A 25,868-nucleotide genomic window follows, 5' to 3' on the forward strand; every position below is an offset into this window, starting at 1 on the left:
TACCAAATTGTTCTCTCCTATCCTTCAAAAACACCTGGACCTATTTGTCGGGATGAACCTGACAAGTGGTGCTGGCTGACTGGCTGCATTCCAGAGCTCCGCTGCTGGTAAAGCAGGTCTGACATTCAAAGTTCCACAGGGCTTGTGGGAGGCTATGATTAGATTGCTTAAGAACAACAAGGACCTACTGTACAGCTCAGGGCACGATATTCAGTTTCTTGGAATAACACATAATGGAAAAGAATCTGAAATGAAAAAACATGTATGTATTTAGATTTATAACTGAATCGCTTTGCTGTACATCTGAAAGTAACATTGCAAGTATACCTGTAACTCACATTGTAAATCAATTGCACATCAATAACAAATACATTTTTTTAAAAAAGTTGGTTGTGACATCAAGTGTAGACCCAGATTGCACCAGTTTTGCGAAGTTGCAGATGTTAAGAAGAAGTCTGAGAACTTAACAATAAAACTTGAGTATGACTGCATGTCCATCTTTAGAATGTCAGACTGGGGCACTGTCTAATCAGTCCTTAGGAGGAATATACAATTTTAGGAGAATGTACCTTTCTTTGATGTACCATTTACTTTTGACATAGATCCCTCATCTGCAAAGTTAGATGTTAATTGTAGAAGGTAGATAGGTTGCAAAAAAAATCTGTCCGCTATCAAATATAACCACAAAGGTTATGGTCTAAATGCTCTAGTGGATAGGTATTAACCAGTTTGGGATCTGATTTTGCAAACTTTGTATGCCATTTTTTCCCTGACTGACTGCATAAATCTCTCCTCCCCAAATACTTTTTAAACCAGCTTTACCATTTTGATGGTTCCTTTATTAATAAGTTAAATCTTTGACGTGTGTTCACTATATACTTGTACGAAAGCCAGGATTTTTTACTTGATAGGGATCAGTGCTATTTTATAGACCAGATAGGATCTGGTCATCCCAGCTTCTGCTTTTCTGCTGAGAAATGAAAAAATGCAGAGATTTCAGGCTTCACCCAACCATTATCCATGTGACCACCTGTTCCTTGAAGCTTTCAGATAGGATCAATATGTAATAGATCTAATCTTATTAAACTTGCTGTCTGGGGGAAAAATTAAAATTAAAAAACTTTTAAACCAGCTGAAACCTCTCACTGTTAATTCTCATCCACTTTTCCTTCATCTGACATCAGTACAGACAACTAAAAGTGACTTCTATGATCCAGGTGACTGAGTGAGTCTCCTTCTATCAAATCCCAACCTAGAAGTGAGGAGGGAGCCTTGGCTTCTAATCTGATCTGGTTTCTAAATGCGTCAGTGGGTACAACCTTGAACACAAGTTAGCCTTTATCGTTCTTAGTTGTTCAAACAGGAAACCAGGTGACTTAATCGCCACACTTGGTTCTAAGATCATTTTTAAAAGAATGGCATCTCTTAAAGGAGCAAAACTGAAGGAAAATTAGATTATATTGTTTAAAACTCTCAGTCAGAAATAGGGACACATGGTACATGTTACTAATAAAATCTACAGATTTTTTGCTGGCAGTCTATTAGTTCCCATGCTCAGCTCACTTAATTTGTAACTACAATATACCCATAAGAGTGGCTATTTCCTCCTTAAAAATTGGCTTTAAATGTAATTCAGCAGACGGTTATGTATAGCAGTTCCATGTTATCATAACTACTTAATTTTTTATCACCTATATAACCTACTCGTGCTTTGGGACCTTCTAAAACATCTTTTCTTGTTACAGAGCAACTCATTTTGGAGTTTATATAACAATTATGGGCTTGTTTGGTTGCGTTGCTCCAAACCAGCAATTTTATATCATGATGCTTTGGTCCTGGATTTCCCCTTATTGAAAATTGCCTTATATGACCAACAAGCAATATGAAGCTGACATTTCTGAGCCCAAGCAGATAATCCTAGATTGTATTTACCTATTTTCAAATATTTGCACCATCTGTGATTTTATATTAGTTTTCTTTTTTTTTTTTTTTTTTTGGATTCGCCATCACAGCTCAAGGACTGTAGATCTCAACAGAAATGAAGCAGTGCTCCAAATGTAGACTAGGTCATAAGCATGAGTAAGAATTTAACCATAGAATGGAGGGGAAAAAAAATTCAGGAAAGTCAAATGCATATTCAGTTCTCCACCTTCAAAGCACAAACTTCGTTGGTCTTCCTACACTTAGAAGGAATATAAAAACAAATAGATGCCGTATATTTTATCCACCAACCACATTTGCTTTGGAGTCAGGATGAAACCATATAATCTCCATATTAACAAAAATAAGAGCTCAATATTAAAGATGCTCTGAAGGTTAGTCAAAGTGACAGGGAAAATAGCTTTAAGGCCAGTATGTCCAACATCTGAGAACCTAAACATTAGATCAAGCTTGGTTTCCCCTCCCCTTGCTTCCATCTGGTGGAGCAACCCATATCAAAAACATATCAAAAACAACAACAAGCGCACACCTGCCTCCAGTATTAGGACAATAAACCTATCTCATAGCTCATCCTCAGAACAATTCTGTAGGTAAGCGTCATTCCATTTCCAGATGGAGTATTATATTCAGAGAGATACAGCGGACCTTACTCAAACCAGTAAGCAGAGTTTACACTGAGGTTCAATGAATACAAAGCCATTGTTCTTTCCACTAAAAGGACTTCTGTATGTCTCAAAACTTCTTATTTATTTGTTTAGCATATTAAAGTTACTCAGGTCTGGTATTAGCACTTGGTATTCTGACAAAATTACCACGGTCTCTAGAAACAGCCCTATCTTCAAAGAACTCCGGGGAATCAGAACTCTATAGTTTCTATTAGCTTCCTAAGAAAACTCTACAATTCACCTTCATGCTTTCTAGAGTGCGTAAGTGCATCCTTCCTTTCTTAAGAAGGGATTCATCCACCCACCCATTCACTCGTCACTGAACTGCAATTTCAAACACTGTGTGTAAAGATCAGTGGGTGCTCTTTCATGCTGAGGGGAAGAGAAGAGGTTTAAGAATGCCAGTGTCATCATGTTTGGTGAGAGATGCTGTCACGTCCTTGAAACAGTGCAGCTCATACTTTCAGGATGGCCTTATGGCATTGGGGTAGCTTCTTGACATGGCAGGTTGGAGAAGATGCGAATGTGGTTCTGTGATGTTCTGTGGACGGGTGCCAAAAGTCTAAGGACCACCAGTCTAGAACCAACACATCACAATGGAGAAACCAAGAAATGTCAGGCAAGTTTTGTCTAGGTTATCAAAGCTTTTAAGAACATAATTTTTTTTAAGTTTACTCTGATGTCAAATACTAAAGGGGGCATATGTGCCACCAAGACACCATCAAAGGCTCTAAGTCAATATCTGACTCAGGCAGGATGACATACAAAACATGGCCATCAGGGAAAAGACCCTGCATGAAGTTCTGCTTCTGAGTCTAGCCAACTGTGTGACCTGAGACAGACCACCCACCTCTACACTGCATGTCTCCTGATTCCAAAACAAAGGCATTAGATTCAGCAACCAGAACGGTTTCTCAAAATGCTATCATCATTTACAACTTTATAGTCATTCAAAGGAAGAATCTGAAAAAAGCAAGGCAGCTATGGGCATCACGGGAAGTTTAGGCTTCAGGAAATCCATCTTGGACAGAGATTGGATGTCAGAAATATACAAAGGGAGAAGAAACTGTGTATGGATTTGGAGATGACATGGATGCAAAGGGAGGCAAAGGAGTCAAAGTCACCATCCTGTAACACAAGACGTGCTGACTCTGTGAGCAGAGAGACATCTGTAAGGAGTGGCAGATGCAGAAGAACCCACCCAAAATGCCACCCTGGCACCAACACTGGGTAGACCTCATTTAGAGTAATCACAAGCAACCTCCACAGATGTGAACAAGGGTGAGTCTCTTCCATTTCAACTCCAGGTTCAGTTCACACCCACCTATCACTGCCAACACGGCTGTCAGGAAATGGAATACACTTAATTCACAGGATCAGAGAAAAGGAATAACTCTGATGAAGATGCTGAATATCCCTTTGGAATATACTGGCTTTCTCTCTTGAAACACTGTAGTGTTTATATACTCTAAAAAGAAACAAACAGCTGAAATGTACAGTCTCTCTCCTTAAAATCCCTAAAAGCTAATGGAGTGGAAAGAAAAATCTATTCATAAATTCATAGATCCCAGGAAATGTAAATCATATGCTAACCTAGCCAAACAAATGACCTATTTCTACATCTGAGAAATTACTCATGAATTTCAGGTTTTTCTTTGTGGAAAGATATATTTTTGACCTCTATTCCAACGGTGTCTTGATTCCTAACCTTTGATTCTGTGTCCAAGAGAAGAATCATTATACAAGTTTGTGAAACACTGATTAAAAAAAAAAAAAAAGACTTTCTAGCACTTGTTTCAAAACATGTGAAATGAAAAAACAGCCCATGTCTTGCATTCATTAACTCATATTAAAACCTTTCCTGGAGGTGAGATGTGATTAAGGGAAGCATGAGAATCAGAGTTTTCACTTACTCCATTTCTCTTGCCAAAAGTAAACTCATGTGCCAACGACAGGAAAGGCCTACTTCTACCCTGAACAAGCATTGTTAATGCAGCTTCAAGTGGTCTCTCTGGTCCATTATTGGAAAATAAATTGCAGGAGAGCCTGTCATCCAAGTTCTCAATGATATGACTCAGATTCGTCATATTTACGTTTTCAGAGCAGAGACTTTCAACTGGAAGAAGAAATTGAATCTTCACTGAAATCTCAAAAGGGGGGTGGACAGAAAGGTAATAAAAATGGCTTGTTTCTTCACTTTTCTTTGTTTGCTATCTTGTAACCTAATACATAGGTGTTTGTATTGACCTGAGAAAATCAATGAGTAAGATAAATTACAATAATATTAAAGTCAGATAACATACAACTTGGCTGGAGAATATACAGACAGCTTGACTTGGCTCTCCCAGACTTAAAGGCAGTTTGGATTATGCACTTTTCTTAAATTTTAACTCAACATATCATCAGTTCCCATATGCAAGGAATTTCTAAGGAAATTCAATCATTTCTGGAAACCAAACTTCTGGAAAGAGAATATTAACCATGAGCACTTCAAAGAAGATCCTAAAGAGGTTATCAGCTAAAAATAGTGGATGTCAGTCAGGGTGTTAGACATTTTTACCTAATGCATTGTAATAAACCAACTGTAAAATACCCAGCATATTTAGATCGTAAGTGTGCATATATGGTGTATGTACATTTGGTAATGTATACACACACACACTCAGCATTTTCACCAATGTAAATGCAAAATTACCCTTGCAAAAGAATGAAATACTCTTCTCAGATGATTTAGAAGCATTGGAGCAAATAAGAATAAAAACACTAAGTTCTACCATGGTCCAGATGTTACACAAGCACCTTCACATAGATGGTCTCTAACCCTTGCCACATTTTCCCCATCCTTTTCCTTTAAAGAAGAAAGAAGAATTTTAGAGAGGTTGAATTATGTGCCCTATGTTGCATAGTAAATGGTAGAAGAAGGATTCCATCTGAAATCTGCTGGACTCTGTTTTCAACCCTATATATATCATGTTGACTTCTTCCCCAAAATATACTTAAATCTGAAAATCATTTGGCAGTTTCAAAACATATTGTAGAATATACTCTTCTGGTTAATGGAGTAAGCATATTATCTGAAAGTTGGTTTAAAAACGATTAATGTCTTAACAATTTTCAAATAAGCCACCAGAGGACAAACTGAAAAAGAAAATGATCATTTTTTGTTATGTAAAAGACACTATGAAGAGTGTTGTTAACATTAATTACTAATCAGAACAGGTCAAAATAAAAGATGTATTTTATCAGTTTTGGATACAAGGGAGTTTTCTGTATTTGGTCTGGCAGCGGGTGTTATATTTACCATTATACATGCGTATGTCTGAAATCTTGAAGATTACGATAGCTGAATGTAAATGAATCTACAATAGAAGAGCTCTCTCTTGAGTGTCCCATTTTTCCCACTGAGCCTACTTCCCAGCTTTCTCTACTAGCCTGGAAATGACAAGCCTTCCTTTAGTCAATACATAATAAATGATTAGGAAGTTTACCAGGTAGTGGGTGTTAGGCGCACAGTTTAAACGCTTTGGAAAACAGGTGCTATCTAAATGGGGAAGAGTAAATGGAAATTGGTTATTGCCAAAAAGCCTGTGGATCAGGACTAGTACAAACCTCAACGCATCAGTGTGCTGGGAATAGTCAAAAAGGGCTGCAGGACTTCTCAAGGCAAGGCACCATACACTAGGGCAGAAGTAGTTCTAACTTCACCTTCTGAAGGCCCATGTTTAGGAAGAAGTTTACTTTTCTTCCATTATTTATCTGTCCTTTTTGGAACTTTTACAGGTCTTCAGATGGGAAGAGTCCCCCACTTTCCTAGTTGATGTATGTCTTAGAACAGACCCCCATAATAGTGTTTTAGTAATATATGAACTTGCTTAGAATACACATAAAGTCATTCAGCAAGTATGAAAATACATGGAGGTAATTTTAATATTTGGAACATCAAAAAAAGTTGTGTACATTAAATATTGCATAGGAAGAGCTGTAGAAAAATGCATGTGAAAAAAAATTTTTGAATTACACTGAGCCTGAAATTGGACCACTCAGTCCCAGCCCTCAATGACAGTAGGTGACCCGTACTCTGGACACACTGAAATCTCACCTCCTGGTGTATTTCTCTAAATCATACTGCTTTTTTTCAAACTTCCTTTTTCTCCATGCTAATTACCTTATGACGTGAATTACATTGAAAACAATATGCAAGATATTCAGCAGCTAATTCCCTTGTTACTGAGAATTAACCAATGCTTACGTTCACCCTGGTCCCTTGCAGAGCAGGGCAGTAAAGGAGTTAATTTTAATTGAGTGGAAATAAAGACGTAATAGAATATTCTGAAGTTCATTGGTCTGCCAAATCAGGCCCAAAGTCTAACCAAATAATAATATTATTAATATATTTATATGCCTGTGCCAACTCATATATAATCATACCGATCTATGCACTGAACAATGCAATGTTCTGTAAAGTGTTAAAGTAATATACCAGCTGTATGTGACTCAGTGATCCTCTAAGCTTTTTTCTTCCCCCCAAGGCTCCTGTTCCCAGACTCTGCATTTAATGAGAGCACTTGGTATGAGACAAGCATTATTCAAAATGCTTTTACATATGACTTCATTCAGTCCTTACAACAAGCATGTAAAGGATCTATAGCCACCTTCATTCACAGAAGAACTACAGAAAATGAGTTATCCTGTCCAAATACAGTGATGACCTGCAGAGCTGAGATGTGAACTTGAATCTGTGCTTTCCCATGTATAACCCATGGACAATAGTAAATAATTGCTCCTGGCAGCACAAAAGCTGCCAATCCTAGTTGCAATATTCTAACTTTGTGTATGCTACATGGTACACAGTAAGTAAATTTAATATATGCCTCTAAGTACTAAAAGCTTAAAACATTATGTAATCATAAATGATTCAAGGAACAAAAATTTGGAAATAGCTTTATTTTTACTCAGACCAGGAGAAATTTTATTTCAGTGCTTTGTTTCCAATGTAATGCACGTCATAAGAAAATGCAACATTAATATTTAATAATATAATTTTCTTTAACTTGTTTTTATATAGTTTAATCTTTCTTAAATGTGCAATTTGCTCAGGCTTTGGAAAAAACAGATTAGAAGCTTTTAAGCAATGTTTTGAGGTATGTTCTAAACTCAGTAGATAAAATGTTATGCATATATATATATACACGCAATAAGATACACATAAAATATATGTAATAAGAATTTAAAGGATGGTAGGAAATGTATAATCTCTCCTAAGTTGTAAAGACTTCTACATAGCACCTCTATCCAATCTTTTACAACCAAATCATATAGAATCCTCCAGCCAGTAAGATACTATGTATTTTTTGTTGAAGTCTTAGAAGTAAATCCTCTATTAAAGTTTTTCAGTATGATTTCTAAATGCTATTTTGAGGTTCTGTGCTAAAAACAATAGTTTATAGACTAAATTATGGCATGTTTATGTATTAGGGAAACAAATAACCTTTTAATAAAAGTACATTCAGTTTACATTTCAACATTTTAATCAAGTTTCCTAGATCAAAGCTGAAATAAAAATGCTGACTTCTTATTTCTTTATAGAAACATTTCAGGTTGATATTACCTAAAGGTCAGAAGTACAATAGTTATTTTATAAAAGGCATTTTGTGTATATAAATATATTTAATCACAATTTTGACCACAACTCATTTCATCAAGAGACTGCTACGTGCTGAATTGTAAGGGACTAGTTTTCTACCAGAATGAGTTTCGTGGTTTTTTTAAATGCATAATTAATGTGGTCTCTGCAGCCAAACAGTTGCTTATACAAATACACTTTCTAGTCATACTTCAGAAAATAAAGTTGCAGGTTTTTTCTCTTGTTTGTGTAGCTTTTTTTTTGTTTTTTGTTTGTTGGGTTTTGGTTTGGGGTTTTTTGGAGCTTAGAAGACTCAAACCTTTTAGGAAATATTTTTACCCATTGGACTCAGCAGAAGGGTGCCACCTGGTGGAAACGTGGGCCAATTTTAAAGCAGGTCTAACTAGTAAAATGTACTTACTTAAGAAACCTTGAAACTCTCATCATTACCAAAGGCAAATGATAAAAATACATTTTTTTTAAATTTATATGTACTTATTAGGATCTAGTTGGTTTTTTCATATTATTTTGACCAACAGAAGAGATATTAACTTGCAAATTTCAAGAGTTATTATTTACACTTTTAGTTAAGCTTTAAGCAAATTCTTCACCCATTATTCAAGGTAAATTTGTATACAAACACATATATACATAATATTTGCAATTCTTTTGCATTATGCTAACAGGAGTGTGCTGAACTGTGATTGTGTAAAAGTTAGACAGTGAGGCTTTAGACTTAAAGGAGCTTTTTTATTTATTTATTTATTTAATGTCAGACTAGGGCTAAGTCTCATCTCCACCACTTACAAAGACAAGCTTGATGAAGTTCTCATCTCCTGTATTCTCATCTCTAAAATAGGAATGACAACAGGACCCACCTCAAAAAGTTGCTTTGACGATTAAATAGAAAAATGCATTCAGGAAATGTTACCTTATCAGCCCAGACGACAGGGCTTCGCACATGGTCAGCATTCAGAAAACTGACTTCCAAAAATAATAAGCTACAGCTAGCCACTCAAGATTTTGTATCCCCCGATATAAAATGGGATATTGATTATGTTAAGTGGGAATGACTGTGTCTACCCATAGCAAAGTATTTATTTTTGGACATTTTGTAAAAGTGGAGTGCTATAAAAACAACAAAAATAACTTGTAAACATTTATGCAATCAATGAAGCTTTAAAGGCAAGACTACTAAGATGATAAAAATATCTCCAATGATTCAGAACATTAATAAAAGTGTGCAATCCCTTTATTCTTGTTACAGCTGCTCCCTGAGAAAGGGCTGCCTCTGCTCATGGCACCCCATGCAGAGAAGATGACACAGCGACATCAGGCTCTCCAAAGGACCAAAACAACAACCAAATTATGTGGTTCATAATCATTTCACCCAAAGGAAAGGCTATGGTCTTCCACTGTGCTATAAGAGGAAATAGGTGTTTGATGGCCTCAGGACAAGGCATCTTTGAGGTTTCATAAAAATCTCTACCCCAGAAAGCAAAAGACCTTTCTGGCAACATTCAGAAACTTAAATCACTCAAAGTCAATTATCTAGTAAGTGATCAGCTGGAACACACCCCCCATTTAACCATTAAGTAGGACTTCATAAAGCTACATTTTTATTTAAATACGTGAATCATTTCTTTCAGAAACTTGAACATCAGTCATGCCTATATGGAGGTGTTTTATCTAGGACCACATGAGAGTTGTGTGACAACTGCAGAATTAGATCACAATGACTAATACTGCTCATAAAACCTTAGTAATCTTAGAAGAAATGGTTGAAGGATTCATAGCAATTGTCCACATCATCTGGCCATCATTTCACAAATTAAGCTTTAGATGAAGAATAGACTGCATATAGGTACTGGGAGTACTTGGAAAATTCCCAATGGGATGTTGCTATGTCTATTTCAGTCTTTCTTTCCTTTCCCTTGAGAAAGCAATCTCTTTCATTTTTTAACTCAAGCATAAAATGCATACAATTGACACTTTAAAATCATGTCAATGCTCAGAAAGGCATTTTACAAAACTCAATTAAAACAAGAGTTCTGCAAATGGCCACTCCCTGACTATTCCAAGCGGCTGTAAACAAAGATGCATGCTAACAAGAAAACCGGATTCAAGTTTGAATCTCTCTTCATGTGAATTTTAAGTATCAGATTAGTTCTGACAAAAGGCTTTGCTGTGCATATTCAGCTTGTCCACCATTTACATATACATTTCAGCTTCTGTGTGCGCTGCTCTGCTTCTTCCCCCTCCACCCCACCACCTCCCCCATCACTGAACTGTTTGCAGCACCTCAAGTAACCAGCTGGTGTCACAGGTTAGTGAGCAAAGATTTCATGTGGGGACTCTCACCTGACTAATCATTCTTATTGGTAGCATCATTCCAAATCAGCAGAGAGGCTCTGCAGCTTGTTAATGAAATTTAAGGGCTGTCAGCCTGAAAGAGGATGTTAAATCCATGTTCTTCTTCTGAAATTATTTTTATAATCTGCTAACCACTGGCTACCTTGTGGTGTGTGTTTGAGGGAGCAGGGAAAAAACATATAGGGGGAAGGGATGTATAATATAATGAAACATAAATATTTTAATATGTTCATACTTATCTCAGGGTAGGGAGCAAAAAGGATGGTTTAAGAAAAGAACTGCTTTATAAAAATTGCAACATTCATCCCAGTAAACGGAGGGGGAGCTTTAAGGCACTGAGTAATCCTCACCACCTGTGTGAAACATATGTGAGGGAAATGAGAAGGGGAGGGCAGGGGAGAAGAGAGAATCCACTAGCCAGGAGAGATGACCAGGACTAGAATATTAATAACAGCAGCCCTGGCATTGCCTCCTGTCTCATCGCCACTCTAGGTGATTTGGTCAGTTCCCCTTCAGTAGCTTCTCAATGCTTAGAATATGCGAAGAGCAGAGCCGCTAATGGATACTCGCTGTTCGCACCCCTTCGCCCACTTCTAGCAATAAGCTAGGAGTGCCTCTGCCAGAAACGTGTCCGGAGGCCTTCCACAGTGCACTCGCGGCAAAGGGATCATCTCTGTACCCCAGCACCTCGGTCCTCCAGCTCTGTAGTTATTCGCTGACCTAACTGTAGCCCTCTTGCTCAGAGTCTCTACTTGTAAACGTGACAGCATCTCCAGATGGTTCATCACAGCCTCCTTCCTCTTTGCCAGGGCACCTCGGCGCTCCCGACCCTACAACTTTGGGAAAAGGCGACACCAAACTCCCGAGTCACCCCAATCCAGGGACAAAAATGGACATCCACCGTATGGTTATGCTACAAATCCCTAAAGACCAAAACAAAAAGAAGGCAGCCAAAGCGGAAAGACGGAAAAGGGACTGAAATAACCCTCAGCCAGCACAGGGCACCTCATCTCTGCAGACACAGCACATCTGGACCCAACAAATCACTAAAGCCAGTATCTTCCCAGTTCCCTGTAAAAATGCCTTTTTGCTCCAAGCTCCGCTCCAAGCAGACCACAGATGCGTGGTACATTCTCTTCACCCATTTTGCGCCCCCGTCCCGGTCTCCTCAAAGGAAAAAGGAAAGGAAAGGAAAAACTCTGCCGGCCTAAAGGTCATCTGCCTACTCGGGTAGCTTTGGCCAGCGCTAGTCTCAGCTACGTGAAGACCAGGCTCGAATCCAGCAAGTGGACGCCTTCAAGAGCGCAGCAATACTCCAACGTGCTTTAATAAGAGCCGAGAGGACCCCATTCCTTGGCCCCTGCTACCTCTCCCTCCTTCGGGGTACCGCCCGCTAGGGCACCCTGGGCAGTCCCAGCCTTTACCTCTCTCCCCCCTTCCCCGCGGCTCTCCGCCTTGCGCATCCTCTCGCCCGGCCCCGGAGTGCACTCAGATGCTCTAACTTCCTGCGGAGTCCATGGATGAGCTGGGGAGAGGTTGGAACTGGGGCGGGGGAGGGTGGGGAGAGGGAGGCGTGGGAGCTGAGCCCAGGAGGAGGGGCAGGGGGAGCTCGGACTGGAGTCACCCTCCCCGGGAGGGCCTGGCCACAGCTGCCAACTCTCACCTGGTCCGCTGGCTGCGCCTGGCTCGCCCTGGCCCCCGGGGTGGGCTGCTGCTCCTGCTTCATGGCTGTCATTGCCGGCGGCCCGCGTTGGCGCTCACTTCCTCGCGGGCACTTCAGACTCGGGGACCGTCACTTGGCAGCGATCGCATGTCACAGGCGCCCGACGCTTTCCGAATTGGCGGAAGGGAAAGCGGCGGCGATGGGGTGGGGGGAGGGGAGCGACAGGGAGGGGAAGAAGAGCGGCCACCGGCACCAGGCAGGCTCCCCCTTGCCGGATCCCTCCTTTGACTATCGCAGACCCTCTAACTCCCCACTCCCCCCGCCCCCCACCATCCCAAAGCTTAGAGAGCCTTGAAGACCAGACACGACCAACTGACAAGTTAGTGGAGCGGTGAGCTGCGGACGAGCGGCACCTGACCGCGCTGGAGCGTTGTCTTGCAGCGCCTGAGGAGCCCTGCTCGCATCCTACCGCAGTCTGCACCCTCCGCCCGCCCCCGGGGGCTCCCCGCGCAGATCTCAGCTCGCCAGGTGGAGCAGCCCGGCGCAGCGCTCCAGCATCTCCAGAGCAACCGCAACGCGGGAGAGAACCCTGCACCGCGCGCGCGAGCTCCCAACACGCGCGGCCAAGGCTGCCGGGCTCCGCGGGTCCCCCCACCCCCGCGCCTCAGGCTCCTGCTAAAACCCGGAGAAGCGGAGTGCACGGGTGCAAAGCCCTCGGTGGCTCCAGCACTGCCACTGGGCATGCTCCAGCGCCCTGAGAAGGCAGGGGGTAGCAGATGACTGGGAGGGATGGGGGGCGGCTAGGGCCCCACTTGGGCCACTAACACCTGTCGGGACCCAAGAGGTTGTCGTAGATTATGACCCAAGGCTTTGTGACTCCTGATTTGGGGCAATGGACAAAGATCCTTTAGCCTCCAGCCTGGATTCCCCTGCTAGCTTTCTGGTGAATGTCAGTGGATTTCCGAAAGGTTCAATAAAAACAATAAGGATGACACTTTGGTACTTTTTCTTTTTTTTTTCTTTTTTCTCTAAGTTTCTGGACATGCAGAAAAACTTCAAATTTTAAGTTTTAAGTTCCTTTTCAGCCTTCTTTTCACTCAACCCAAATCTTTCAAAGTTTTTTTTTTTTTAATTGAGCACCTATCATGTGCCAAATACATTCTCCAAATACCCTGCCGGGAAGGAGTTTATGTTATAATGTGTGTACCGGGAGCCTGGAGTAAGGATACAAACCAACGTAGCTCTTTAAAGGCTGAATTCCTTTGGGTGTAATAGATGATCTATGAGTTTCTGTAGCACGAAGCTTTCCAGGAGAGCTAGAAAGGACCCGCCCAAAGCAGACAGGCAACAAGCAGTCCCCTAGTCTCAGACAACGTGCTGTTGGAGATTGCTCACCAGCGATAAGGAGTTAAATGTCCGATGTTACTAGACTCAGAACGGGGTGTGCGGAGGTTTCAGCAGAAACGACCCAGAATGTGGGTGGGGGAAGGGAGTGAAGTAGCCTTGAGTCATGCTTTACGGGCTAAGGACCAACTCTATCCTTGTCTGAGTTATTTCGTCCAAGAACCAGGCACTTCCTAGCTGAGGGAATGGTGTAGAATAGAAGGAATTGAGCTCCTGACTCTAATTCCTAAAACATGAATTTTCACACTTGTCCTAAGCGTTAATTGTAACAACAGTGCCTTAAGATATGCGTGTGTGGTTTTTTTTAAGAAATCAATGTTCACCAGGTTTGAGTAGATTCGAGAATAAAAATAAAATGATTTCTTGTGTACTAAGGTAGGATTTGAGTGAAGAAAGTGCTTGCTTTTCAAAAACAGGCAGTCAAGGGCATACTAGGAGTGACCTATAATAGTGTATCAGCCCATTTCAATAGACACATAACTTTTATAGGAATTACTTTGTTAACTGTAAAAGTACAAAACAAATTTTTAAAATGACAACAGTAAAATAGCTATTGAGCGATCTATCCATTAAATCTGACAATCCAGATTTTTCCTCATACGTAATATTTTGGGAGAAGGGAAGCAACATTATTCAAAAAATATTTCTGTCTTTACCCTTTTCTCTTCTGTTCATTATTTCAATGTATTTATGGTTTGAATGTATTTCTATTTTGAACAATTGACTTGACTTGCAGGAATTTATTGTCATGCAAAGATTTCTGTCCACTTAGGAAAAGTATAGACCAGGATGAGGACTTATCCTCATTCTATTTAAGATTACTTATTTGACTGAATTAAGATGTTCAATTTGCATATATTTCCAGTATTCAGTATAAAATCCACCTTGGTCACAAATCAAGATATAAGTTGTATGTTTCATGTATAATATATATCTGTGTACATGTGTCATTTTTTAAAAGGAAAGCTTCTTTGACTGAACTTGAGTCTTTATCTTTTTGGTGGGTTCTTATTTTGTCTAAGCTAAGAACAGGATTTTATAGTGGCTGGGATCTAAGCTAAGGGCATTCATTTAAATTTAATTACATGTAAACTGATGTCCCCAACTTAAATGTTCTATTTTATGAAATGTGATGTACTTGAATTACAATGTAGGATTTTCTACTTCATTCCTTATTGAAGAAAAACTTCTACCGTTCAAGAAAAAACAAAAATACCCTACATTCTAAGAGAGAAAGTCTGCAACTGAGTTTTGTATGGTTTCTAATTATAGGTTATCATTAAAAAATAAACAAAACACCAATTTACAATCAAACATCTACATAATTTAAAACTACTCAAACAGATTTAACCTTGGCACAGCATAGACCAAGAGGACCTCTACCGACTAGGTGTCATCAGATTGGTGCTCTTGCCCTAACTCCATCAGGGCATGGGAGTGTGGGCCAGAGTGCAGTCACTTACGTCCTTATGTTAGAGCAGGCAGATAGCTAGATAAGAGCAGAGAAAGGTGGACACAGACCAAATGGCAGGAACTGGGCAGAAAGGAGGGGCACAGGCCAAATGCAGGAAACCACACATCATGTGAGCAGTAGGGATCCTTGGGCAGAGAAAGAAAAGCAGGAACCTTGGGGCTGATAAGGGATCATGCCCTTTGGGATGACAAGTAGCCTGGAGAAGAAGAAAGAAAGGTGAGAAAAGGCAGGAATTTCCAGTGTCCAAATGTAATCTTTTGCTCATTATGCCCTCATTTCAATAAAATTAGCCTTGCAGATCAGAAGTACCCATCATGCACTGATGCCATGACACTTCCGATCCAGACTAAATAAGGACAAAAATCCCTCCTCCCTTTGGGAAGGTGGAGTTGGGATGATAATCAGGGACTACGACTCCAAACCCTTCCCTCCCCAATGAATATTCCACCCATTCATTTTTACACCCTATGTAGCTAACTTGCCAAAGAAAAACAGGGCAGCCACTCACTTGAGCCTGCCCACTCTCGCCTGAGAGTGTACTATCCATCCTTTAATAAATCTTCACTTTACCTTGTTTTAACCTCTGAGTCTTGTCTCTGAATTCTTTCTGGGATGGGACAAGAACCTGGAACACCGGTTGCATCTACTGGCAACACTGCCTCTGCTTTTACCTGATCAAATTCAAAAGTCTAGACTAAGTGACCATTAAGATCTCTTCTTTCTCTAAATTTTTATGACCATGTATGAACTTTGTGGAGCAAAAGAATATCATCTGAATGACAAATTATTTACATTTGTTTAAAATTTAGTGAGAGACAATTAAGCACTTAGAAAAATATATAAAAAAATCAGTAAGTAACTAAATTACTTCACAAAGGATCCTTAATATCCACCAAACTTCCCCCTGCTCTCTGTTACACATACATATATAGTAATGATTCTTGTCTTGACAGTATTTTTAAAATTCAGGAAATCAAAATTAATTCCTTTACTGAGTGTTATTTCTGAAAATTAAAGAAGATCTATTAAAGGAGAATTTGTAGAGACTTATAAAATATTTTTAGTACTTCTTTTTATAAATTATCTTAGATGAACTAATGGACAACTATACATTTTATAACACTCAGGTAATGATAAAGGAGGTTTTCCTACAGTTTTTATGGAATGAAATCAGACATGTGTAACTGCAAAAACCTGAAGAGACGGCCCAGCAAAATCCCCTCTCTTCTAGATTATAAATGTCAAAACCTTGCAACACGCGACCATAGAATTCAGGAAGATTTCTAGGATTCAGACTCCACAACTCCCTTCTGAAAATCTTCACTGCCTCAGGTCCTAGTTTCAGGTTCCCATGTAGATATAACCCACTATGTTGCTTCTTTAATATACTGACTTAAATTTCCCATGTCATCCAAAAACTTTCTCACATACGACATTGTGAACACGTGCACTTTCCTTGATGTTTGATTCTTTAAAAATGTGATGTTAGTGCAGTATATTTTATTTTACCTATAATTATAACTATGAATAACTGAGGATGGGTTATAAGATTTAGGTAAGAATTAAATTCTTTCAAGATGGTCATTAAAATGTTTAAGCATCAGTGGCCATCATGGGTTGTGCCAGAATATTTAGGTCTTGTGTGCTACTTTCAGTCTTCCATATAAAAGAGCGAGGACCATAACATCCCACCTTTACTCCAACAACAACCAGTAACAAGTAAAGCCTAGCTAAACTCTGATATGTTCGAGAAAGACAAAGTCCCCTGAGAATCTATGAACCCAGGTAGCCTTTAGAGATAAATTCTTTAATTTCAGATCAATTACTTAAGGCATATAGGACTCCGGAAGCAGCTGGTTGCCTGCAATCTCTCCCTCCTTTTTTCTTCTCTCTCCTTCCTGAAGTAAATCTGCAGTGTCACGTAAAGGCCACTTTGATAGGGATTTCTCTAGCATGAGCCAGTCCTCTATTGAGTGTCCATAATAAACACAGCATCAGGAAGACAGAGTTCATGAGCTGTGCCTTCCGAGACCTGGCCTGAAGCGTGCCCAATTAGCTTTTCGCAGATCAAGAAATAGCTTTTAGTTTCCATCCTCCGCTATCATTACCGTTCGACTTATAAATCACCTCTCCTCACCTCAATTGGCTTCTTGAATTCCCCAAAGTGCTTACCATGTCATTGGGCAGAAAACCAGTATGCTGAGCAATCCTCAGAAACAAGCTATATTTTAGAAGCTCTAACCCATAAACTATCACAAAATGTATTAATAAAAAAGAAAAAGAAATAGAGGGGCTTCTTATCTCAGTGATGTCCACGTACACTATTCATACTGTTCTGAGATTCTTTGGGCATTAATTTAACTAAACTTTTTGTCAGCCTCTGTCTATGACAGGAAGACTTTTCTGTTATAAAAATTCATAGCCCAATTATGATCTCTGGTGGAGGCAGACAGAGTTGCAGTATCCTGAGAGCCATTCTTGTTGCTCACCAGAGACCAGAAGATATTGACAAACCACTCATTCACACTGAGACTCAGGGCTGTGCAGTCAATCCTCTCAGTTGTTACATTAACATACCTCGCATCTGCCTTTAACCCGACAGCCCTTCTCTGACGTAAGTAAGTATATTAAGAAAGGAAAACAATGAACATGATTTTTCCCATGTAATACTTTCTCTCCAGTATATAGCTGACTCACACCATCAGAACATCTAGAATGTGGGGAATTTACTGGTTATCATGATTATTTTTACCTACTAGATGCTTTAAAAGGGATCTGTATTTTATTTTTTAAGAGTAATCATTTAATGAATTGGTTGTTGGCATGGTTTAAAAAATTCTTCCTTTTTGCTAATATTTTTTGGGGTTTTTTTTCCTGAGTCTTTAGAAACAAAATCAAGTTTCCTGAATCTGAAGTTGTCCACAAATGACAGAAAGATTGTCAGATGCGCAAGAGTACTTAGAAACATTGGCATAATATTTGTTCTTTTGGAGTAATGTGTCTGTGATAGACAAATTTCTCCAAACCTGATATTTTTCATCTCCTAACCAAGATTAATTTTCTAATGATTCAGAATAACCTCTTTGTCTTTGTCTTTGGAAAGTACATTATTACTAAGACTTGCCCTACACTTGAGACTTCATAATGGTTACCTTCTTTCCTTGTATAATTCCCAGACTAGCACAAAGCACATTTTCCATTCAGGGAAATCTTTTATGGGTTGAAAGAGACAATTCTTACAGTGAGATCTTGACTAATTTTGGAGGGAAGAGGGGATTTCCATTTAGTGTAACAATTTCACTACGCTCAATTTATTTTTAAGGATTTAGTACAAGATTCAACCCCCCCCCCTCATAAATTTTCCTCTTGGAAACAAAAGGTAGTCTAGTCTAAGGTTTAGGTGAAAAGGCTCTAGACCATCCACAGACAGTAAAGGGCCCCTGGCATTTTTTCTCCACCAACTGAGTTTCCACTACTGGGAGCTTTTCTTCTACCATCTCCAAAGAAAATTGAGGCCAAGTTCTTAGATTCACAGCCAGTTCTTTCACCACGGAGCCATCAATTTAGATTATACAAATACAGTTTTCAGGACATCTTGGGACGTGACCTGTATGGAAATGAGGCACATTAAAATACATCTCTCATTACTGAACATGGTTTAATCTAGTAGCCTAGATGGGTTTCCTGCTATATGTGTGGATCACTTCTTAATATTCATCTGTCTGTCATTTATCTGTATCTATTTGGGAGGATGATTGAGTCATTTAATATCTATCTTATAAATCTAAATACTTACTAACTTCATATATCTTTATTCAAATCAAAAAAGAAGAGGGGGAAGAGATTAAAGGGAAGTGGGAAGAGAAAGAGTAAAAAGCTAAAAGAATGCATTCTAAAGCTGGCAGGGATATTGGGGTGTATTAAGTCTTTTATATATTTATTGATGTTTTCATAAGGATTGTGAAATACCTTAATTCCTTTTGGTTAGATCCTAAGTATAACTCCTGCCATTGGTTATATTCTGTGAACTCATTTAATTTTAGAAAGCATAGTCCAAATTTTCATTTCTGTATTCCTCTCTAGTTGATTTATATTTGATATTTTTCAGTCAATCTCAAGATTTTATTTTCTTGTAATGCTTTATCATTTTTGTACTTAACTGATGACAAGCATCAGTGGAGGAGGTGGAGAGGATCTATAACAAATACCACAGTTTATACAAATCAATGACTAAAGAAATAGCATTTAATTAGCTATTTGATTGAGTCAGCAGTGTCTGTATGAGTGTTTAATCCTGCTTGATAGAACTTCCAAATAGCCTCACAGGATGGATGAGCAGCCTCTTCCGTGTTCCGCTCCCTGCAGGGAAGCCATCTACTCACTTTTCTCTCTTCCCAAATCTGACTGATACACTGGGACCCAGCTCCTCTCACTCCCTTCCCTAACTCAAGTGCACAGAAACTCTCTGCCTTAACTCTTCTTCTAGTGAATATCTCCCTAGCCAGTGTCTGTCTTTATTCTGTACTAGCTTGCTCAGCATTCTAACTGTCGTAAGTGATTATTTTCTTTCCTACTAAGCTGTAACTGGGGTGGGGGGAGAGAAAACCTGTTGGAGACAGAATTACAACTTATATGTGCTCAGAGGTTGTGGGTGGGAGTCTATTATCAGTCTCCTTGCTTAAGTAAAGGAAGTCTTGGAGGCAATGTATCTTGGGGAAAAAAACAAAACAAAACACTTCTCCTTATGCCCTCAATATTAAGCCCTCTCCGAATCTCCTATGAACTCTTTAAAATTTAATTTAATGAACAGTGTTACCCAGGAAATATATCTTTTCTCTGTCTCTCTATTGTCTCATAATATTTCATTTTTTTCTACTCAGCATGTAGGAATTATATAATCTTGATATTCCTCTCATCTACTGATGTTAGGTACGGGTAAAGGTTCACCAGATATCGCTGGGTTTCAAAACATTCAGTGAAATCCAGATAAACTTGGAATTTTCCACTGCTTGTGAGCAGATGCTATGTGTTTTAAGATACAGTGCTGAGAACTCACAAGGAAAATGAATTTGGAGATAACTGTTATGTTGGTAATGCCACTCGTAAGGTATTCTCACTGTCCTCCTGGTATATAAATCTTATACTAAATTTGAGGGAGGAGAAGTTATACTGGGTAAAATGATGAAGAAATGTTGATGCTGTATACAATGTTTTATTATCTTAATATAGCCTAAATTTCTGTAGCCTGCTCATACACTGCCAAAATTACCACAAGGTTAATAGACTCTTTTAGGATTATGTCCAGTCGCAGAGCATTTTTATTTTTGCTTTGCATCCTCTGCACACATTTTAAATAAGCTTGTTTGTTAGATTTATTAGTCTTTGGGCCACATATTCAAAAAAAGTGTAAGAGGAATTGCTGTCCGGTGAGATACAGCAATAATAGCAAGAAGGGAAAATAGATAATCTTATAAAAAGAAAACAGATTGGATCTCCACTTAAAGTAATAGAACAATTTAGTATCATTTACTGTAGGGGGAGGGGAAGAGAAGCAAACATCCCAATGCACATCGGCAAGATCTTAAGAGTACAACTGTATTATAGCATAGTACACTTGATGTGTAAAATGAGGGCTTCAAAAAAAAGTAAGATCAGATTCAGCATATTTTCTTTAAAAGACAGGGTTATTTGGGGGAAGACTGACTATGCTGAGGCCAGCATGGGTTTAGGATAGATGAGAACTAGGTATCAAAACCAAAAGCACAACATTTACAACAAATCTTGATGACAAATTACCTCTACTAATCCCTAAATACCAAAAGCCACACAGCCTGAGCGCCCTGGGTGTCTGTGGGAGAAAGCAGAGGCAAGCAGTAGGGCAGATGACAGACCTGACAACCCCAAAATATTCAAGGAGAGAACCCCAAAATAGTCAGTGGATATTCACCAGAAAGCACAGCGAATCAATGACTAACAGGACTAGGAGAGGTTTGGTGCATTTAAAAAAGGAGTTAAAGTTACCCTGTTGGGAGTCAATTTCCCATTGATCTCTCCCATGTCTGCATGTTTTACTAGCAAGAAATGGCCTTTTGTTTCAGAATATCTTTTAAAGAATATTTGTATAGCAGTTATTCTGTTAAGAGGGACTAATGTCTCCTCCTTGAGGAAAGGGAAAGCATCCTTACTTCCCATTGAAAAAGATTTGACTCTCTTAAGCTCAGGGCTCCTCTTCCAAATTGCAACCCACCATGTGAACAGGCATCCCTCTGCCTGGGCCCAATTATTCACTCCGTGGGACTTGGGGACAAAGAGAGTGTACACACAAATGATGATGTTTAAGCTATTTGCTGCACTACAAGTAGTAAAGTTCTTCATCTCTGGCCCAAGAGTCTCCTATTTTTTGAAAATACCCATAAAACTGGTAGGTTAACTTGTTAGCTTGTAAGCCCTGAAAAATTTCAGATACTTCATAGCTCTTTAAAGGCCAATGTCAAAGACTCGGGTGGCTAGAACAGTCTAGATCCTACAGACTTTTGAAATTGACCTGCTGCAGATTCTTCCCAAACCAGGACCCCACACTGAGGAAAAACTACTACAAATGGAATCAAAATTGGTCAGATTAAAAATAATAGAGATGAAGGAAAGAGAAAATATAGACAAAAGGTGATCAGGTCCAGGAAATCTAAGAGCATAAACCAGTACATCTTTTTTTAACACTGCATGAAAACAAAAACTATTTATTTGAAGTTAAAAAGCCTACCTGAACTTTTAACTATCTAAAAGTGCAAGAAAACTAAATTCACATATGAAAATGAGCAACAGAAAAGCATCACAGTCAAATTCCATATAAAGTTTTGCCTTAAAAACAAACTTCCTACAAGAAAGAGAATAATATCCCAACAGACCAGGCAAACTAGAGCTCACAGGCCAAATCCAGCCTACTTCCTGTTTTATAAGGTTTTATTGGAATAGAGCCATGCATAATCATTTACATATTGCCTATGATTGTTTTCAAGCTGCAAGCGTAGTGTTAAGTATTGTGACAGAGAATAAATGGCCTGTCAAGCATAAATTATTTACTTACACCTTTGCCAATTTCTGCTATTGACAAAGAAAGCTTACCAAAAAATCGTGCTCAAAAACTTTCAAAACTATAATATACTACTGCAAAATGAGCTAAAGGAGATTAAGAAAATTATACATGAAAAAAATTAATTAGAAAAACTCAGAAGTAAAGGGACAGAACTCAAAGAATTAGAAATTGTTTAAAATGTCATTAGAAATAAAGACTAATCTAGGAGTAATATAATAGTAAGCACAACAAATGATACTCTAAGGAAGATCAAGGTGGGAAGGAAAAAAAATGTTGAAAAACAAAAAGAAATGAAGAAAGAAAGAAAGACGTCCAAGGGAAAGTAACAAATATGTAGACAGAAAAGAAGGACCAACATACAGATTATGGGAGTTTCTGGATGTGAGAACAAATCAAAAGGGTGATGGCAGCCAACAGATACTAAAAACAATGATCCCAAAATAAAAATAAAATAAAATAAAAAAATAAAAACTAGCTTAAACTATTAATTGAAAACTCACATAGTGTGCCTGAGATTATTAACACAATACAATCAATGTAAAGTAAAATTAGGTTAAAGAAAAAAAAAATTGAAGCATCTAGAAAAAAACAAAAAACACTTGACTTGAAACATAACTAATATTACATTACCATCAATTTTTTTTCCACCATAACAGTTTATCTTAGGGGGAAAAAATGAAGTTACATATTTAAGATATCCAAGAAAATAAAATATGAGCCAGGGATTTTTGTTTATAAATACTTATATTTCTTAGACTATAATTTGAGATGGTGCTTCTCTTACTCTCCTTTCTTCTCTCTGCCTTTCACGGCAGTCAAGCCTGCATCACCCTCTGAGAGCCCTCCCTGCCTTTTCAAACCCCGCCCTCTGTTCCCTCACAGGCATTTCCTCCAATAACTCTCTTCCGTGTCTAATCACACCTCCTTCTCAGAGGACCTGCACTAACACAGTCTGTAACTGACCTACCTCATTGTGATCAGTTGTCAGATAAAATGTAGGGTGCCCAATTAACTTTGGATTTCAGACAAACAATAAGTTTTTTTTCATATAAGTTGTCCTATGTAGATATTTGGGATATACTTGTGCTATAATGCGTTTTGTGTTTATTTGAAACTGAAATTTAACTGAATGCCCTGTATTTTCATTTGCTAAATCTAGCAGCCCTAATAGCAATGATTATTACCTACATTCAGATTGTGATCCTAAAAGAAATCAGGGCTTCTTAGAGAAACGGCTGCATCTGAATTTGGGATAAGAAATGTACCAGATAAACCTAGAATATTTTGACTACAACTCCTCTGGAAGCTATCAAAGACTATTAGGATAATGTTAAGAGGAATTCAAAGCCAACTTTACAACGGCTCTACTTAGTCAAAGAAAACTTTGATAAAGATAGAAATTATAGTGGATGAAAACCACCAGATATATTTAAATCTTTATTTGTCCTCTTCTGAGGATGACAGGGAACTAATTTTTATTATCATGAAAACTAGGTGAAAGAAAAGCACCACACATTGATTCTGCCTTTTTTGGAACTGTCACACTAGGTAACCAAACTGTAGATAAGAGGAAGCATCTCCTTGTACATAAAAATATCCAAGCTAAAGTATGAAAATAATAGACAACCATTTTGGCATCTCTAATAAAACAATGGATTGATGTGCTAAGCAATCATCAGTGTGCCTCCGGACAAACACAGCACCACCTGTAGTCTTGCCAAAGACATCAAAACTGAGTTTGACCAAGGGTTCTGCTGCCCATTTGCATGTGTGAATGAAAAATACTGCCAGCCATATCAGTAAACAAAGGATGCTGCGGCCATCAAGTCACCAGCTGCTACAGCCACCCCCGACAGTGAGTGGATGGAACTCAGGATGCAGACAAGCAGGCAGCCCAGACTCTGCAGCCACCCCCAACCATGCACCCTGAGGGAATTCAGGATATGAAAGAACAGGATACTGGCCCCAGATAGCTAGATGCACAGCAAAGGAATGAGCCCAGACATTTGCCCCTTCCCATACATAGAAAAGCACTAAATTCCTTAACTTGAGATACCAGGTTTTCTTTAGTTAACAGGAGTATCTTGATGTTCCAACTGCCTGTTCTTTGTTGCAAAAACTCATATATCCTGGCTTCTACCTTGCTACTTTGGAAACTGTCTCTTAGAGTGATGTGAGAGGCTGTATCCCGGGCTCGAGTCCTCAGGAAATTGCCAGATAGAACATAACTCTCAGCTTTTAGGTTGTGCATTTTATATCAGTCGATCCAGGAAATAGAGAGGAGAGAACAAGAAAGCTGCACTATGAGTATACAATTTGCAACTTCACCCTAGAGCGACCTCAACAAGGGAAGTGGCCCAAGTCCATCAACAGATACATTTTAAGGAAGAGAAAAGGAGGCATTTGGTTGTGGGAAAGGGGAAAGGGACACTTCTTGATTAAAATGGAGTTTAAAAAAAAAAAGTATTGATTTGAAAATGAATGACTAAGCTACAGTGCGTCAGGATGCACACTTAAGTGATAAACCATAAAGAAACTTCAGGAGATGATTAGTATAAAAGTCATCACAGTTTACTCTTGGAGGGAGAGGCCTCTGGGTAGCTAGCGATGCTTTATTCTTTGACATGGCTGGTGGTTAAAACAGTATTTGCTTTACAATAATTTTGTGTGATTTCCTCTATTTGTGTTTTATTTTAAAATAAAGGTTTTAAAAATGTCTAATAGCGTTCCTGGCTCTTAGTAAACACTCAATAAAGGGCAGCTATTAAAGAATATAAAATAAAAGGTAGGGACAGCATTTAGAACGATTCCTTCCAAAGCTTTTTGTTTTCCAGAAGTGGTGATAAACCTGGAACTCTCAGTGTCATGCTCTGTCTTCAATGGAGATACAGCTACAAAATTGCTCCTGTCTTTCCAAAATGTGTTTACGGCATTGAAAATGGAACGCTAACTTTGTTTATGCTTTTAGAACTCCTCAGAGTTAGCCAACACTGCGATAGACAAAAGAGGTTGTTAGGGGAAAGGCACTTTCTCCTTTCCTGAGCATCCTCATTGGGATCCTCACTGCAAGGCCATCAGTTCATTTGCATATTTTAAATACTGTATCAACTTGGCTAGCAATTGATACTACGGAGAAAATTGGAGGTCGAGGTCTATGTGTTCAATTCCAGATTTACGTGGAAAAAGCAGTGAGTCTCAGTGCTAGCCCACTCTTTCTCACTGACTGCAGGCGTGTACACAGAGCACCATTAATGCTCTTCTGAGCAGGGTTTGTGGCTTCAGGTGTCTATGCGTCTTCCCTTCCCAAACTCAGCATCATGCTTATGTAAAGGGCTATTTTGTTCTCAGCTGGCAATTTTCTAGCTACAAATGGGTGTGCAGTTGCTATCTGAGCTGAGCTGTGCAGTATTAGAAAGGTGCCTTCTCCTCACGTGTGTCCAAGCTTCTTTCTTACGTAGCACCTGCCTTGGGACTCTCTCTGTTTACACTGCCACACCTTGGCACAGAGGGCTGTGTCTGAGGGTCCAAGGTGGAGGGTCTTCCATCTGTGATGAAGTGCTAAAATCTCTGAATTTGTACATCCCTGAAAAGACACTCCCTCCCAATGCACATTTTCTCCACTTAAAAACATT

General features: G+C 39.1%; 1 protein-coding gene across 5 annotated transcripts in view; it reads right to left on the reverse strand.

Annotated features, from left to right (window-relative positions):
* The window catches only part of DPP10 (dipeptidyl peptidase like 10), a 725,696-nt gene that overhangs the window by 543,854 nt on the left and 155,974 nt on the right, over nucleotides 1–25,868 (reverse strand). Inside the window, exon 1 of one of the 5 annotated variants that reach the window (XM_006196097.4) lies at nucleotides 12,266–12,779. The exons of 2 other annotated variants lie outside the window; for them this stretch is intronic. In XM_006196097.4, coding sequence (XP_006196159.1) covers nucleotides 12,266–12,337 — 72 coding nt within the window. In that variant the 5' untranslated portion in view covers nucleotides 12,338–12,779. Of the gene's footprint in view, nucleotides 1–188; nucleotides 214–12,026; nucleotides 12,185–12,265; nucleotides 12,780–25,868 lie in introns of those variants that run through there. 2 more of the 5 variants (XM_072960844.1, XM_072960849.1) reach the window with 2 other exon arrangements.

Source organism: Vicugna pacos, chromosome 5 (assembly GCF_048564905.1).
Source record: "Vicugna pacos chromosome 5, VicPac4, whole genome shotgun sequence".
Lineage (NCBI taxonomy): Eukaryota > Metazoa > Chordata > Mammalia > Artiodactyla > Camelidae > Vicugna > Vicugna pacos.